General features: G+C 39.2%; 1 protein-coding gene across 6 annotated transcripts in view; it reads right to left on the bottom strand.

The window, feature by feature from the left end:
- Window positions 1–18,541, bottom strand: part of TENM2 (teneurin transmembrane protein 2) — a 1,374,704-nt gene that overhangs the window by 1,115,297 nt on the left and 240,866 nt on the right. For all 6 annotated transcript variants that reach the window (XM_019506504.1, XM_019506506.1, XM_019506505.1 and 3 more), the window contains exon 2: window positions 17,403–17,701. In XM_019506504.1, the coding sequence (XP_019362049.1) occupies window positions 17,403–17,628 (226 nt within the window). In that variant the 5' untranslated portion in view covers window positions 17,629–17,701. The remainder of the gene's footprint in view (window positions 1–17,402; window positions 17,702–18,541) is intronic.

Raw genomic sequence — 18,541 nt, 5'->3', positions numbered from 1 at the left:
GATACTGACCACTTAATCATGGTGAGGTGCTAGTAGCACATTTGACTTTGTAAAGGTGTTACTTTGTGCCTGATAACCTCTGTTGTTTTGCAAACGCCCAATTGAGTTTCTCCTGTGAGGATTGATATTTGCAAATCTTATCTGTGAAGTTCCTAAGGACCATTTTTCCTAAAAGCAATGCTATATATATATATATATATATATATATATATAAATTAATACAGCTTAAATCACATAGTTCAGACTACCCAAGTCTGCATTACCTTTAATCCTCATTCAATGATGATTAATTAATTCAGACTGGAGCCAATTTTAAAATATATACTATAGGGTGTAAGGCCATCTGGCTTCTATGGCTGGGGGGCACAGAGCTGTGCCTACTGTGGCAATGGGTTCCAGGATGAAGGCATGATTTGGCACCCCTCTAAGTTGGTGCTTAAGGTGGATGCCCCATTTGCCCCACCCTAATTACTCTACAGCTGTAACAACATTTTCAGAACTGACTCAGGTTCAGTCTGTAGTAGAGAACTCATTCTGTACTAAGGCTTTAAAAAGACTTTTGATCCTGGTTTAGACAACAGCCCCCAAATTTCCTGCCTGTAACTGCAGTCATTTGCATAAAATCTCCTTAAGTAGATATTCCACTCACCCTCTTTTTCTGCCATAAGTGGAACAAATCCAACTCAAGTAAAATCTATTATTCCTTGCATCTCTGAATGTTTTTCTGCTCAAGTATGAAAATGCTCATTTTCTACAGACATCTTAACATGAGGACATTAAAGAAACAAACACCAGAGACCAATTCTGTCCCCCATATAATAAATGGTGTAACCCAAAAAGATTTTTCTACAAATTTTCTAAAAGATACCTTTTGATTATGAATAAAGCAATATATAGGGATTGCCACTCAAAGATGAGTAGGAAATTCAAGAAGTCATAGTCCAAATATTCTAGGTACGTGTAAGCAAAAAATTACAAATAAAACTGCTTATATTCATGTAACTTGTTTGGCAACAGCAGTATACCATAAGGAAAGCTGCTATAATTCATAACAGCATCTTGTAATAAAACAGCTTTATGCATCCCTCTCAAACTGTTTAGTGCTCAAATCTCATCAGATGGCTGAGTAAGCATTACACTTTGGGACAGTAAATCTCTGTTTCCAATATGGTCTACATTCTCAGATATGTACTTTACTATTCATTCTAAGACATTTGCAGTTAAGTACTTGTAAAAAAAAAAAGAAAAAGAAAAAAGGGTAGTAATATATTTAAATATCTAGATGTCATTTTGTCTATTCAATAATCTAGACTATGAAAAGGATTTAGGGTCTCAGTGGACATGCAACTCAACATGACCTCTCAGTGTGATGCTGGAGCCAAAAAAGTTAAAGTGTGTAAAAAGAAGGCAGTAGTGAGCAGTTAGTAGGGATGCCGTTTGCAGTTTACCTCAGTATATAACAGCAGCTAGATCAGTGGTTCTCCATCTTTCTAGACTTAAGGCACCCCTCAGAAAAGTGCCAGCTCTTTGTTTTCATGAATTTTTTACTACAGGAAAAAAAAGCAAGTCTTTTGTTAGAAAGATCACAGATGGACCACAACAGGTCAGTATGGATTCCTATCTGAAATCTCTAGGTTTATCTTGTGAACCATATCTGCTCATCTAACAGTGCTAACATTGTGGGGTGCCCTACAACATCCTTGAGAAGATCTTAATGTACCCAGGGTGCCATGTTGCCGTGCTTGAGAATCACTGAGTCAGACAATGTTCTGGTGCATATTTAAGAAGAAGCTAAAAAAACGGGAAAGGGTGCAGAAAAGACTAACACTAATAATTTGGGCCTGGGAAAAATATCTTGCCCTAAAATACTTTAATAGCTCAGTCTGTTAAATTATCAATAAGAAGACTGAGAAGTGACCTGATAACAGGGTATGAGTACCTGCATGGAAAGACCATTCTGGACCCTCAAGTGCTTTTTAATGTAATGAAGGAAAATTTCACAGGAACTGATGGCTGGAAACTGTAGCTAGCCAGAGTCAAAAGAGAAGGCACATATCTTTAACCATCCACTGGAATGCCCATTGGAAAAAAAACTACTGAGAAAAATGGGGATTCTCTATCTGTTCATGGTCTTCCACTCAAATCTAAAGATGTTCTTGAAATATATGTTTTATCCAAACACTAGTTATTGTATACGGCAAATATTAGCTTTTCAAGCTTCAGCTCTTCTAATAAATCATATATGTGTTTTAATTTGCAATATGGCTCTCACAGCATCTCAATGACTTTCAAACATCAGAATTTTTTTGGAGGACAAATGTTCTGAAGGTAAAGCAAAGCAATAGTGCGAAAATGGTAAGCTGGTATCAGATCTTGTATCATCTAGTCCTGTATCTTGTCTCCAAAAATAGTTAGTAAAAGGAAAATGAAATAAATCCTGTAGTAGAGAATTTTGGAACAACATGTTTGTAAAGGAATTTTTTCCCTAATCCACAATAAGTAAAGTCTGACTTACACATTGCAGCTTCAGAGCACATATCCTAGTTGTTGTTGTTTTTTTCCCCCCAAAAACCTAATATTAGTAATAGAACAATCACAAAATATATAAAATGTGTATTTTCTTAATGTCCTGAAGATGGTGGCCTCAAACATCTGGTGGCGGTAAGTTTCACTAGCTAATTATGCACTGTGCTGCAAAATATTCACTCAGTTTTTAACTTATGGACTTTCTATTTAATGAGATGTTGTTTCCTCCTTGTACTATAAGTAAATGTGAAGATAAATGTGCAACCTTCCTTCTTGATACCAGAAGTTGTTGTAGCAAAAAGAATACTACACAACCACACATGAATATAACACTTCAAATCCTGATTTAGACATCATCAAATTCTGATTCTACGGAGCTTTGGATAAAAAAAATCATGACCTCTTATGTATTTAAACAGGCAGAATGGCACTGACATGCACATGCTTAAGTATTTCAGTTAATTATAAAGCAGCTACTTACAGAAGGAAAGAAAAGGGAACAAGTTCATAGTAAGAATTTTGGAGCCATGCCAAACCAAGAATTCTAGTACAAAGTTGAATGAAACAATGGGAGAAAAACTTCAAAATTCCACATTTTTATCAAATCTCATTTAAACCACAAAAAGAAATGGGTAAAAATCAATGTATATTGTCATTTTATTTTAAAGTAAAGCTCTAAACATTTGAAAAGTTTATAATCTGTAAAGTTGAAATGATAAGAAACATTTTTCCGCTAAACAGATTTTGAAATGTAGATTTTAATTATAAAATGTATTTCAAAGTCTTTTCCTATGACTATCTTCCAGTTAAAAATAAAAATAGTCATTTGCCAACAAAGGCTGACTACAAGAATTGGGAGGGGGTGGCACCTGAAATTATGATCTGGAATCTAATTTGATTCTGACATGTCACAGGCAACTATCGATCCTCTGGTGTATGTATAAGAAGTCTGTGACAATTGCATCAAGACCTTTGATGCATACACCTAGGCGAGAGTATGTAGAGGTTAAAGGCCAGATCAAGTCGAGGCATTCAGTACCTCAATGGTTGTAGCTTCTGCCAGAAAGCAACAGATAAGAACAGCTGCTGACTGCCTAATGCCTCAGTGAGGGCTTACTGTGTCAGGGTGATGTCCCTTAGCCTTTCTCCAACCAAGGAGTACTCACAAGGCAGTGATGGCTAGGGTTTCGAGGTGTCCTTTACTCACCTCACTTTGGAAGTTGCAACGTTGTGGTATTTTATAGAAGCTAACCCACCATAAGTAAACCTACCACATTACTACCAAGCCCTCCAGTTGGATGCAGTTTATAGTAAAACATAACAGAACACAAATTAAATTAAAAGAACAGTAAATAAACCAATAAAGACTTTCTGACACAAAAAAGTACATTTTAATCTGTCAGTGATGAAAAAAACCCAGAAACTCTTTTAAACTGCATACTATAAAAAGGCAGCATAAACAGGCAGCTGCATACCTGCAACGGGAAATAATTACGTTCTCTTAGATACTGGGGTATGAACCGTAAGTAAACACTGAATTTAAATGGTGATCACTATAGAGGGGAGGAAACTGCTGGTAGTAAAAGATTATTTTGCTGAGAGAAATTCTGCATGCATACAATAAATATACATATTATGATATATTATAGCTGGCTGGTTGCTGCTGTGCTACACATACATTTTAGAATTACAAGTAGTTTCTTTAATATGTAGAGTCTTGCAAAACAATTATTAATTTAGTCATCTGTCAATGCCTTAATTTCTCAATGTAAAGTTAATTTGATTGTGGCACTTAATTTAACTCCAATTTCATCTTTACAATATTGACCTAGAAGATTAATGCTGCTGAAACTTTAATTGATTACATATTGCATTCTATGTCTGTTGGTGGATTTAATTATTTTCTTTTAATATTAAGTGACAATAAAACACTAACAGCTAGATTGAGAAAGGAACTAAGACACTGCAATGCTTAACTTTAGGCATCTGAATCCACAATCCTGACTTAGCTACCCATGCTACCTACACAATTCATGAGGGCTAGGGACAGACATTCAAAAAGCCTGAGCCTGAATTGATTCAATCTTTGCAGGTTAGTCTAACCTGGTTAGGCTAAACCAGTTTTGTAACTAGACAGACATCCTAGAAATGCAGGTATGAGCCTGCAGTGGCTCAGGCTAGAAGCTGGGGGGGTGTTAGAGAAGCCCTCCTTTTCTTCCACAGCATGGAGCTGAGGGGGCATGGCAGGAGCTCTGATTAGCCAAGCAGGGAATTGATAACAGTGTTTATCACCCAATTAAGAAAACAACAGAGGGATATTACCAGCTACTTGTTGATTCTACCTGTTGATTCAGCACAGACCATAGCCAGCATGTGGTCTACTAGCTAACACACACACACCTCCTCAGCAAGGCAGAGGGGAGGGGGGAATTCCTGCTTAGCAGGGAGTGGGGGGTGGGGGGCAGCCCACAATCTCTGGAGCTGCTGCCAGGGAGCAGAGGGGAGGGGCCAGCCTGGCTGTGAAGCAGAGAGTTCTGCCCCTGTCCAGAGAGCATACTTGGGATGCTGGGGGTGTCTGGTTTATCTTGAACCAGCAAGGGGTCTGGGACAGACATTGCAAAAACTGGTTTGAGCCAAGTCAATTAAGTCTGATACTACGTTCAACCCACTTTTATCTCAAACCAGTTTCAACCATTCTCAAACTGGTTTACGTGTACTGAACATCTGTTCTGGTACAGGTTTAAACCAGTTTCTTACCACTTAAACCAGTTTATGTGTAATGTCTGTCCCTATCCCAGAAGAAATGAGGACCTCAGAATGGGGTCCACATCACCAGTACCCTCAAAGGGAGCTGCCTAAGTTAGTGAATAGAAAACACTGAAAGAAAAGGTGTTTCTTAAATCCTACCTCTGTCGGAGACTTTGGCACCTAGGCCAAACCAGGATTCAGCCTGAAATCATTCCCCGGAATTAGATGCCTAAGATATTCCTTTGAAAAATGGAGCAGGATTTCTTTTTTATTAATGGTAGTGTTGGTGATGACACCCTTCTGTACAATAATTCTGTGATTCTAGCACTGAGGATAATATTCCCTTCTCAGGGGGGACTCTAAGAGGTTTCAAACCCATACCTCTTGCCTCCCAGGAAAATGCTAAGCCAACTACTATTAGGTTGTTGTGAAATGAAGACACTTTCCACCACTCCAGTTAAAGCTGTTCTGCTTTGCAAAACAGTATTCAAGATTCACTGGTTTCAAGAGAAAAAGCAAAATAGAGCGTGGTTCTGTAAGCCAGTAATTTAGGAAGAAGACACAATCTTTGTTCCAAGGACTGTTTCCTTTTTTAACCAATGTCTATGTAATATAAAATACATGCAGCCCCAGAGCATAGATCAGAATCCAATCATATCCGAGCTTGAATGAGTGCTTCAGACACTGCATTACTGTATAGGAAGGTAAATTTATTGTATAAAGTTTTAAGCTTTTTCCATGATCCTTCCCTTAGAGGACATGAGTGCAATGAAAAAAATCTCTTCTACATTAATGCAATTCAAATCAGAAATACACAAAATTTTAGTGTGAATTTACATTATCAGCTCATTTTAGCTTTGAGGTCAGTTGACTAAGAGGAATCAGTTAAAATATTAACTTTGATTTTGGTGCTTAATTAGCATATTTAAGGAAGGTTTTTTATGGTATTTGTTTCATTTTGTTTTGTTGATATGATGATTTCCTTATGAAGCTCAGTCTTTAAAGGTATCAACAGAATTTATCAGAAGGGTAGTGTGTAAAAATGCACGGAGTAGGTGTAAAATATGATATGAACTATTCCAGAAAAAGTGAGAGAAACATGCTTTTAACATGCTGTCAAAACATCGAGAGAATAGATTACATGTAACCTAAGGCATATAATCCATTCTCTCTCTGTTTTGGACTATTTCCATAAGAGTTTAATTCAGCGAGAAACAGAAGCCTCTATCCAGATTTAGTCATGTAAGCAGTTCCTAAAGTCAGGAACTGGGCTGAATGCCTTGAATGAAAGTCCATAGAAATATTGTTTGTATATTATGACACTTAATATTTCAATAATGTAAACAAATGATTGTTGCATGCAACTAAGAGATCAAACCTGAAAACACCTGGTACACACTAAGCCCCAGAATATTTGTAACAGGCTGAAATAGAAGTTATTAAGACCACAGAAGAAAGCAACTAGTAAGACTGGACATGAGGAGGTTTCAGACTTAGGTTCTAATTCAATACTTTACCAAACACACAGAATAGTACTGTAGGGGAAAATCTTTCAGTGAGAAGAACTAATATAGTTGTGAAGATATTTCTTTCACTGCATTCAGTGATTTTACCTCACAGATATTAAAGTACATTATAAAGGATTAAGGCAACCAGCAGCCACTTGTCTTTCATTCTTTCTTGTTACTTATTTATTTTTTGCATTTATTATGTAGTTTGAAATTCTCCATAAAAAAGCATGTTCTGCTATATGTTATGATGTAGTCTTCTGCTTGCAATATCCTTTCCTACAGAGACACAGTTAGCAAGCCAAAACACCATGGATAATTGGATCCAACTACTCAAACAAAGGAAAAGCCATCACTGGGGCATACTTCTATGTGCTCTTCTGCTGGATCTGGTTGACTAGGACAAAACAGCTTGACGCAAAAAAAAAAGAAAACTATGTACCTGGCTCCCATAACAGATACCACTGAACAACATGGTAATTTGGCCTGTACGTACAAATGAAGAATGGGAGCTTTCCATTTTCTATGGAAAAAGAGGAAAAAATGGTTGAGGGGAAATTGATACCATGTTCCATGGTAGCAGTTGCTTTCTTATGCTGCAGCAAAAGAAGAAATATCAAACTTATATAGTGGTTAAGCTTAAGTCTTGATGAGACTAAATATTCACATAGATTGTTTGTTGTTTTGATTTCATGTTCTCTACAGTTTTTGATCCAATTGCTAAATAAAATGTTCTGTTTAAAAAACCATTTTGGCCACTGTCACTCCTCACAATAAATGAAGGTGTTCAGAATCCATTTTGATTTGCAGAGTTACCTTAAGTCCTAAACTAAACGTAGAAGAATCAAAAGACCTGTACTGATCCCAAAGAGATACCAAAGGGACCAATGCCTGATCTGATCTGCTGATAAAAAGACAAAGGTCTATGATAGGTATATGTAAAAAAAGGAGACCACAATCTGGTCCTTAGGGGTACCCCACTAAAAATTAGGATGAGCAAACAATTTTATGTGCAAAAATGAGAAGTAGAATGAGAACTAATAAAAAATAATGAACATATTTGATTGCAATCAGATTTGATCTCATTGATTCTTAGTTCTCTCTATTTTTGCAGGATTCTTTTGCTTCCAGGGTACCAGAGGTTAGTTGGAATCGTCCAACATATACACAGACGTTATGCATGTGAAACTTCCAAACACTGATACAAGTCAATAGGGGTATGATACTTTGCCTCCCTTTTTGTCTCTGAAAATCATACTCCCACTTCCCTTTAATTCATATGCATGTGTGTATGTGTATAAGCTTCAGGACTCTACTTACAAAGAGGTAAAAGCAACTGCTAATAGTAAGGGTATAAAAACTTTCAAAAGGGACACGTTTACCATCAGTACAGTAACAGTACAGTACTAATATTCTAATATTTATACCGTATCATATTTACTCGAATCTAAGATTACCTTGAGTTTAAGATGACCTGCCCCTCAATTACTGAATTCTATACATGGAAAATTTGTAAATGTTATAAGTTTCCATGCATAGAACTGAATTACTGGGGGGCTGTCTTTAATTTATGACCCCAGCTGACTTCCTGCCCTTTGGGTGGAGGGCTGGACTTGATGATCTTCCCAAGGTCCCTTCCAGCCCTAATGTCTATGAAATCTATGAAATCTATTCCCCCTACAGCTGCAGAGGAATGAGGAGGAGCAGGTAGTATAAGGAGGTCAAACCGCCTGCCCCGCTGTTTATGCCTGCCCCCCTTCCCACTCCTCCTCCTCCCCCAGCCACTGCTTCCCCTTCTTCTTCCACCTCTGTTCCCCCTCCTACCCTTCCCCTAGCCTCTTCTCTCCCTCTCTCCTCCCCCAGCCACTGATCTTCACTACTTCTGCCTCCATACCCTTGCTCCATGCCAGCAGGCTCCATCCTCATTCTAGCCTTGGGCAATGAGAATGGCCCCAGCCCAGCCCCTGTAGTAGCTATGCAGGAGCCTGCTGGCATGTAATAATTGTAAGAGATGAGGGAGAGAGACAGACAAGAGAGAAGATACTGCTTAGGGTGGGGAGAAATCATGGGATGCAGAGGTGACAGAAGGTGGGAGGGGGAGGAGTTAGGAGGCAGTAGCAGTTATGGCCCTGATGCCACGTAGGGGCTGGAGCCAGAGCCACAGCAGCCACCTGCCATCATACTCCATTCTAAAAGGAGGTCCTAGCCCCCCCCCCATTTCAAATGGTGAAAAAAAACCTTGTTTTCAAATCAAGTAAATATGGTAACTCAACTTAAATCAAACTACAAGCCACATATATTTGTGGAAAACCAAGAATAAAAATAATTTCTGCAGATGTGGATAGGAATAGAATTCACATTTTTGAGTCATTCTGCTCCACTGAAATTATATCTCCATTTACAAAGAAATGCAATGAAACCAAATGATGTTCATAGACCACTTTGGAAAGATATTCTAGGTATAGGTATAGAAATGCTTCTGGGCATTGTTAAATAAGTCTGTTTGTTGCACATATTTTTAATAACTTCAAGCACACACTCTATTTGTTCTAATCATTCCCAGAAGAGATTTATTGAAAAACTACATCAGATTTGAGGTTGAGTGGATAAGAAGCAGTCAATACAATACAAATATTGAGAAATAACTTTCTGTGATAGGTGAAAGCCTGCAGTTTGGTTCAAGCTAAAAAAGAACTAGTGAGATACGAACGTTAACCAAGACACTCCAGAATTGTGCATCTATTCATTTTTTGTGTACTTCTTCAAAGGTTGTTTCTGGAACTGTTAGAGATGAAAATTAATTATAAAACTAAACCACGAAACTGGGAATGCAACATCTACTTTGACAATACAACTTCATATGTTTAGACAATGCTTACACTGCAGCCAAAAGTTGCAAATGCAACCTGTGTAGACATATCTGAGCTAGCTTCAAAACTAGCTGCAAAACCCACCTTGGATTTTGCCAAACCCACCTTGGAGGGTCTCATCTCCTTCAGGTCACTCACCACCTGGACACGGGAGATGTGGTAGATCTCCCTTGACACAGGAGATGCTATACACCTAGACTTCCAAAAGGCAAACAGAAGTCCTTAACTTTGGGAAGGCTGACTTTTGCAAACTGAGAGAATTGGTCGGTCAGGCAATTAGAGGCCATACCCCCCTAGAAAAGGGAGTACATGAGAAATGGTCATCTCTCAAAAACAGAATCCAAGAAGCATAGGGAAAAGCCATACCATCTCACAGGAAACGCAGTCAATGGGCAAGGAAGCCCCCTTGGTTGAACAAGGAACTGTTGAACCTCATTAAACTCAAAAGAGAAGCCTACACCAGCTGGAAAACAGGAAGCATCACCAAAGAGGATTACTCAGCACTCACCCGTACCTGTAAAGAGTGGTCGAGAAAAGCCAAGGCACAAACTGAACTCAGTCTAGCTACAGGAATCAAGGACAACAAAAAGTCCTTCTTTAGATATGTGGGAAGTCAATAAAAGAACAAAGATAACATTGGGCTCCTGCTACAGAGCAACTGACATATGATACCCAAAGAAAGGGCCAATCTCCTAAATGACATTTTTGTATCAGTTTTTCACCCACCCAGGAGGATCACACTGTCAGGAAGGACACAAACCATTATGGAGTAGGTGATGGGCCCAACATCGATGTGGATTAGGTGAGGGAACACTTCGAGAAACTGGACGAACTGGACGTTCACAAGTCCGCGGGCCCAGATGGAATGCACCTGAGAGTGTTAAAGGAGATGGCAGACATCATTGCATCCCCCTTGGCAGAGATATTTGAAAATTCCTGGCACTCAGGCAAGGTCCTTGAAGACTGAAAAGGAACCAACATGATCCCTATTCTTCAAGAAAGGGAGGAGGGATGACCCGGAGAATTACAGACCAATCAGCTTAATGCCTGTCCCTGGAAAAATCACCAAAAGGGATCCATCAACACCAGATGAACAGAAGGCAAGCATCTGAATACCAGCCAACATGGCTTTGTGACTGGCAGGTCTTGCCTGACCAACCTCATCTCCTTTTATGACCAGGTAGCATGTGCCCTGGCCAAGGGAGATGATATGGATGTCATATATCTGGATTTCAAGAAAGCCTTTGACCTAGTTCCCCATTATGTCCTCACGGTTAAGCTGGGGAACTGCGGCCTTGATCATTATATGTTCTGATGGCTAGGCAACTGGTTATGAGGTCAGACCCAAAGACTACTAATTGATGGGAGCAAATCAGCATGGTGCAGGGTGACCAGTGGAGTCCCTCAGGGATTGGTACTTGGGCCGGTACTCTTTAACATCTTCATTAAAGATCTGGATTCCGGAGTCAGATGCAAACTGGCCGAGTTTGTGGATGATACCAAATTACGAAGGAGGATGCTCACACCATGGGACAGGCTGGGGATACAGACCAAGCTGAATATGCTCTCAAGGCTGGCCAACCAAATCTGATGGCCTTCAATGTAGAGAAGAGTAAGGTGATGCACCTCAGTAGGAAGAACCCTCAACATACTTACAAACTCAGCAGCTTGCTAGCACCATGACCAAAAGTGGCTTGGGGATCTTAATTGACCACATGATGAATATGAGCCACCAATGCAATGCTGCGGCTAGTAAAGAAAACCAAACTCTGGCATGCATCCACTGATGAATCTCAAGCAAAACTAGGGAAGTCATCCTCCTGCTTTAGTCAGCCCTGGTGAAACTGTAGCTGGAGTACTGCATCCAGTATTGTGCCCCTCCCCCCCCGCCCACTTCAGGAAGGATGGGGAGAAGCTTGAGAGAGTCCAGAAGACAGCCATTTGTATGGTCCAAGGCCTGGAGGGAAGGCTGTATGAGGAGAGGCTGAGGGACTTGGGATTCTTCAGTCTCCCCCCGAGAAGGCTCAGGGGAGACTTGGTGGCAGCCTACAATTACATAAAAGGGGTGCATCAGGACCTGGGAGAACAGCTGTTCACCAGAGCTCCCCAAGGGATAACAAGGTCTAACAGTCACAAACTCCAGGAAGGCCGATTTAGACTAGACATAAAAAAAATAAATAAATAAATAAATAAATAAATAAATTCTTTATGGTGCGATTGTCCAGGGTCTGGAACAAACTCCCCCCAGAGGAGCACCTATTCTAGACTGTTTTAAAAAAAAGGTGAATGTATTTCTTGTTGGGCTCACTTGATCCCAGCTGACTTCCTGCCTATGGTGGGGGGGCTGGACTCGATGATCTCACGAGATCCCTTCCAGCCCCGAATGTCTACAAAATCTATGAATCTATGATTCTGGGTAAATAATCAAGTGCTAGCCCAGGAGTGGGAAAAATATAGCCCACAGGTCAGATCCAGACCAATAAAGGGTTCTCTCCAGCCCAGCCCTGCCTGGCCCAGGAGTGGGAATAGCCTAAGCTGTGGTACATGCAGCCAGTCCTGCTACCCCCAGGAGTACAGTGTGGTGGGGGCAGCATGGCAGCTGAACTCCACTTCCCAACAGTCCCAGCAGCATTGTCTCCCTCTGGCTGCTACCACTAGCGTCTCTGACACCACCAGCCCCAGCTCCACTGTCCAGGCACCCTGCCCTATCTGCTCTACACCCACTGTAAGGGGGCACTGACTGGATTGGCCCGGTAGGATCTCCATGGAGACCAGCTTGGAACCCTTGCAGGCAGAGTGGATGGGATAGGGCCATGGGCAGGCAGGGAGCAGTGTCCAGGAGTGGGACAGGTGGGCGGGGCTTGGGTGCAGGATTGTAGGGTGGTAATAGCATGGGGCCAGGGTTCAGGGCAGAGCCAATCCCCCATGTTCCTGCCTGAAGAACAAGCTGCTGTCACAGGGACGTGTAGGGAGCAGACTGCAGCTCTGCCCCAGTCCGCAACTCCACACTGTCATTGCCCAGAATCTTTGCCCCACCAACCTGTCCTGTTCCCGGACACTGCTCAGCACCTGCCAACAGCTGCATCCCATTTGCCCAGCTGAGCACACCCTGCCCACCGGGGTCCCAGGCCAGTCTCCATGGAGATCCTGCACAGCTGCTCCATCCAGCACCCCTGGCAGATAGGATCATTTGTCCCATCCCCACTGCACTGGCTCAGGTCACCACCACCCACCTCCTTCACTGGGCTGGGTCAGCACTCCTCCCTGCCCTCTGGATGGCAACTGCTCACCAAAATTCCTAAAGTGGCCCTCCAGCTATTAACAGTGTCCCAGGCAGGTAGGTTAAAACAACCTTTTTATGGCTATACAAACCACAGCGACATCTTTGACATGGTAGACATACATTTCTAGAAGCAGGGGGCATCTCCTGATGCCTGACCACACACTACTACCTACATGGTGCAGGAGAATATCTTCTGGTTGCACCTATTTCTTCCTGACTTATGAACACAGAAGTTAAAGACTGTAACCACCTGACTCAGATTCTCTGCAAAGCTAGTAGAGTTCTAAAGCCATAAATGATCTTTCAACCTAGTTTGGTTACTATGTCTACAGGAATAGAAGTTTTTTCCTTAATGTCTATTTTTTGAAGTATGGTTTTCCAAAAATCTTATTTTTTTCCCAAGTCTTCATCGCTGATGTACTTGTCTTGTGCTGTGTCAGCAAAGTAAGTCAGAAGAAAGATGCTTTCTTTCTTTAAAAAAATAAAAAGTTTGATAACTAAAAATCTTTGGTGGCAAAATCCATGGCAGGTAGAGAAATCCACATCCTACCAGCAGGTTGTAAGATACTCCAGTATTCAAGGTGTCAGAACTATTCTCAAACCTTTGACAGATCTTAGCAGAAAGTAGAAAAAGGAAAAAAGAAATTTTTTATTCGTTTTAGAATTGAATATTTAGAAAGCCTCTTCACCTTTTATGACAACCTATGTAATAGAAATGTTTTCCCTGATAAATGACTGAATTTTTCGAACTGACTGGACAATAAAGACAGCTGCATGCTGCTGCTACATTATATACACATTTCTTTGCCTGTTAAATAATATTAAAATAATTGACTGTCAGGGAAATTAATAGTAAACAGGTGTATTTGTTACATAATTTCATTCAAGAGTTTGCAAGCACACGTTGAGAGTGATTATACAATGGAGCTAGCACAATTATTCTAATTCACTGTTTTAGTTCCATATAAAATTTGTAACTCATTTGCATAGTCTAGTTCAGTTAAATCATACTAAAGTACATTGTACATAACTATTAGTTGCAGTCTGGAGGAATGGCTGAAGAGGATTCTGAAAGAACACTGGGTCAAAGACAGTATCAAAGAGACAGTGATGCTTCTGACAAACTTACCTTCTAGTCACTGCCTTTTACAGCACAGTGGTTATCAGAAATATACCTGAAGTGGTTCCCTATATTTCCAGAAGGAGATAACTGTGGTATCCTGGTACTTTAGTTTGGTATCTGAGGGCAAATGTTTACTTTCTAATGGTGATTACCAAACCTTAAAATATCTATTTTTAAAGGTGTGTAGTACTCAGAAAATGTACTTATTGAATGTGTTGAAGGCTGAGTTTCTCCATTTAATATAAGGATAGGTAAGGTATATCAAGATTTTCTGCCTCTGACACCATAAGAAAGCTCATCCTTCACAACATGAGTGCCAGTTTGCATGGCAACAATTGATACCTGTGAGGGAGAGGAATATTTCTGGCAGACCTAGAATGAAATCATAAAAACTTATTTCACCTAAGAATCCAAACTAGCTATCAGATGGTAATGATTGTCAGGCATTCCCAATTAGCTTGTCAACAGAGGTGAAAAATCATGTAGTCCATCAACATAGACTTTTACCATAAAGCACCTTGCCCAAACTAACTCAGAAAAGTATTGATAACTTTCAAAGACCTGTTCATTTACAAAAATGAACCAAACAAGCAGAGCAGGACAGTTTAATACATATACTACATACCTTACTAAAGCTGGAAGGTCTAATTTTAGGCAACCTACCCTTGAGTATAACTTTGGATCAAGCATTTAAGTGTCAAGCCTTGTAAATCAAAAATGAAAGGGGTACAACAAGATCTTGTGCTTGACAGATTTTTACTGCTATTGTCAAAAGTATATATCATGATCAGAGCATAGGTTATACAACTGCTTTGTGTAGTCTCAGCACCATTGTTAATCAAACACAGAGAGATGTCAAACAAGTCACACCATACAAGGCTTTACTGGTGGCAAGCACAAAATATTGGGGAATATCTAAAATTATTGAAAGGCAAAAATCATTTGAACCCTTTTTATTGTAGCTGAAGGATAAAAATTATTTCAAAGCCTATTCATATTATAAACACGTGTTTGTTTCCTACAGATTTCAAATCCCAGCAAAACACCTACTCAAACTTTGAATAAATTTGCATGCATAAATTCCTAGATGTCTGCAGCTGGAAACTGCATGTGCAAACACTTAGCATGGCATCTTCCAAATGCTTCTGGAAATGCCATGTCTAATACATACACACGTATAGCAAAACAGAAAATACATGTGCTAGGTCTACTCTTACCAATCATTCAAAGTTAAGGTCAACCAGGGAAGAAGGTGCTTAAGAAAGATAAAGGGTGGAATAGATCAAGAGATGGTTTTTTATATACATATAGACATCTAATTTAAAAAAGAAAGAAAACCAAACTTACTTTCTGAAAGTACAAGACTTGTTTTACAAACATATCTAATAAGAGAATAAAAAAGCCTCATGATAAAGTTACTTCATTACTCTAGGCAAATTATGTGGAGACTATGAAATATCATTACTAGTTTTATCACAAGTATAAAAATAGGAGGAAAGGAAGAAAGAGACCATCCACAGAGCCTTTCAGCAAAAGTACCAGATAAACAGCTACACAACCAGTAATAAAGAATAAAACATATAGGCTATCATGAGTGTCACATAGTATAATTATAATGGAGCCCCAGGGCTAAAATGCCCATAGTAAATATAAGGAAACCTAAATACTGTGATGCCTATCCATGATGAGGATGGCCCAGGTATTCTATGGTGTAAAGTGGGTTATAGTCAGATGGGTAATCCTTATGGGAGTACACACTGTAAACACAAATTCTTTCAGAAACCTGGGAAGAGAACGGAAAATTCATACTTAGGTGGGATAAGTATAATATTACCATATTAAAATGTCTGTAAATAAGCTCATGGTGCATGAGAGGCAAGCAAGAAAAATTAGTAGTGATGCTAATTAATGGAGATTGTGACCTAGTGGTCAAAACTGATATGGATACTTTGCAGAATTATTCTAACAAACAGAATATCATTATAGATGGGTAAAAAGGAAAAAAAAAACTTTCTTATTAAGCTTCATAGAAAATAGAAGACTTCCATACCAAGGGATGCAGAACAACAGAAATGTAAAGTGCAGAACAATCATATGCTGATAGGGGGTTTGGTGGGTTTCCTAAAATAATCCTAAACATTTCTGAAGTCCTAGTTAGTATGATACTTTCCTATCAAGTTCACCTACTGTAGAGAAAGGAAGCAGTGGGGATATGCATTAATGATCTAAAGATGCAGAGATCCAATCAGTCGTTACGCACATCTGATGCTTCATGTACAACTGATTTGCTTTTAACTCTGCAGCATACAGTTGCAGAATAACTGACAATTTAATGGAGCAAAGCATTTTGTGGAGTTAACCAGAAGATCAAAGACTGTACACGTGAGGCACTGTTTACATGTATTCTTCCCCTACAAAATTTGGGAAAATGTGTTTCATTTACTATGACAACTGACAAGCGGACAAAATTAAAGAGTGCACCCAGTGAAGAACTGTAGTTTAATCAAGAAGTATTTTTAAAGCTACTTCTCTAATGATTTGCATATTTTATTTAAGTCATTGAATCCAGGTAGACATTTGAAGCAGGTAATATTTCATCCTGGAGTAAGTCATGGCAACCAGCTTTAACACTGATACAAAGTAAATTGTGGTTTAAACTTAATATGAGTTCTAGGACCTTGGTGAGGTACTAACATTTTATAGCCAATTATGAATAATTATATGGGCTTCTCCCTGCTATTTTTTTAAATGAACTTAAGTGTAATCCACCAGCAATGTCAAAAGAAACTGCATCCCATTTCCACATTTCAATTACGCACCAGTGAGGAACAGGGGAGAAATTCCAAAGCACCTGATTAGTAATTACAGTATGCTAATCATAATGTTTTACTCTTCTTAGCAATACAGCTAATCTATTAAAGAAAGAAAAGGCAAAGTGAAAATGTCACTATTATACCTAAAACAAATACAGAATACAAGGTTATCATATTTGCCAGTGCCTAGATCTATGGCAAATATGACAGGTGGTTAAGAGTCATTAGTGCTTGTGTGTTTAAAAGATGTTAAAACAGAGTTTCATGCTTGCTTCACTTATATAATTACGTGATTTCTGACAGTATTTTATGCCAAGGTATTTTCAGCTTGAAATGACAATAGAAGAGAACACATTTTCTAACTGATAACAAAATGATGTTGCTGATTTAAAATAATAATAAAATACTTGTCATTCTTTTTCCTCTACTTCACCGCCCTTGCTACTGCCACTCGCATATGAAGCGTATACATAATTACAGAGGTTACTTACTGGAGATTTATGGCAGAAAATAGTTGTCCTTTAAACATACCTTGTCTTGGAAACTCATCTGACTCTCTGTGAACCAGATCAGAAACTCGATTTCCATAATGCATTCTGGTGTCGTGATCATATGCCTTCAGTGTCTCACTTGAGCTATAGGACTTTTGAGTTGGTACTCTGCAGTCCTCACTGTCCAATGAAGAACTTGTATAGCGGCATTCCTTCCCACACCGACCTCTTGTCAAAGAGCGATGTCTTCTGTCTTTTATATCCATTATTCTGGGTCTGGTAGAAAATGAACGTTTCCAGAATAGCCAATCGTTAATCTGGGATTAGTCACTCTACCACCTAAAAACATCAAAGATAATAAACCATGAGAACTGGGGCTATGATATGTTATCTTCCATTTTCCCCTCAATAGTTCAAAAACAAAACAAAACAAAAAAAATTCTACAGTGGCCAAGCTTTGTGGGAAGGAAAAACACTGTTTGAATAACTGACATTAAAGAAAGCAAATAAAATTTAATTGGTATAGGTGAAAATTTTCTATTTTGTTTACACTATTTTTTACTGAGATATTAACACCACCCCCAAACAAAAAAATAATCTCTAACCTTTTGATTTCCAAATACAGATTGTTAACAACCTGAAAACTTTGATAACCTACTAGCTTTTTCTATAAGACTGCACAACAAAAAAAGATGCAGGCCTCCTTCAGTTGTTCTGAGATGTAATGTGTCAAATGAATCGTGCAGCTAAGACTGAAGTATTAAAGACAAGTGGAAAAAAAGACAGCGATACTCAGTAGTAACGTTCTGAAATTATTAAGCTACATTTTATGATCATGTGAGCACACAAGATGATCTAGAAGCAAGTAATGAAAACTTCCTTCAGTATCTAAATAGTCACTTGAATAATCTATCCATTCCTAAAAGAGAACGTAAGAATTTCCTTGTCTGAGCAACTGAGAAAATCTTTATCTGCATCAAATGTGAATAGAGGAGAAGGAAACACTGTTGTTATATAACATTTTTTCCCAAAACTCCCTAGACTTGATACAGCTGTGAGGTCAGGCACACCAAATTCAGGAGTTAAGTACCAAAGAGTAGGTGCAGCAACACAAGATGCAACGTCACTGTAGCTTATTGCTACGGCCATGTAGCATTGGTGGGCATGAACCGTGGTGCC

This window comes from Gavialis gangeticus, unplaced genomic scaffold (genome assembly GCF_001723915.1).
Source record: "Gavialis gangeticus isolate Ggan-Ray unplaced genomic scaffold, GavGan_comp1, whole genome shotgun sequence".
NCBI classification, from domain to species: domain Eukaryota; kingdom Metazoa; phylum Chordata; order Crocodylia; family Gavialidae; genus Gavialis; species Gavialis gangeticus.
The sequence above is the reverse complement of the archived record's forward strand: the minus strand, read 5'-3'. Positions and strand labels throughout refer to the sequence as shown.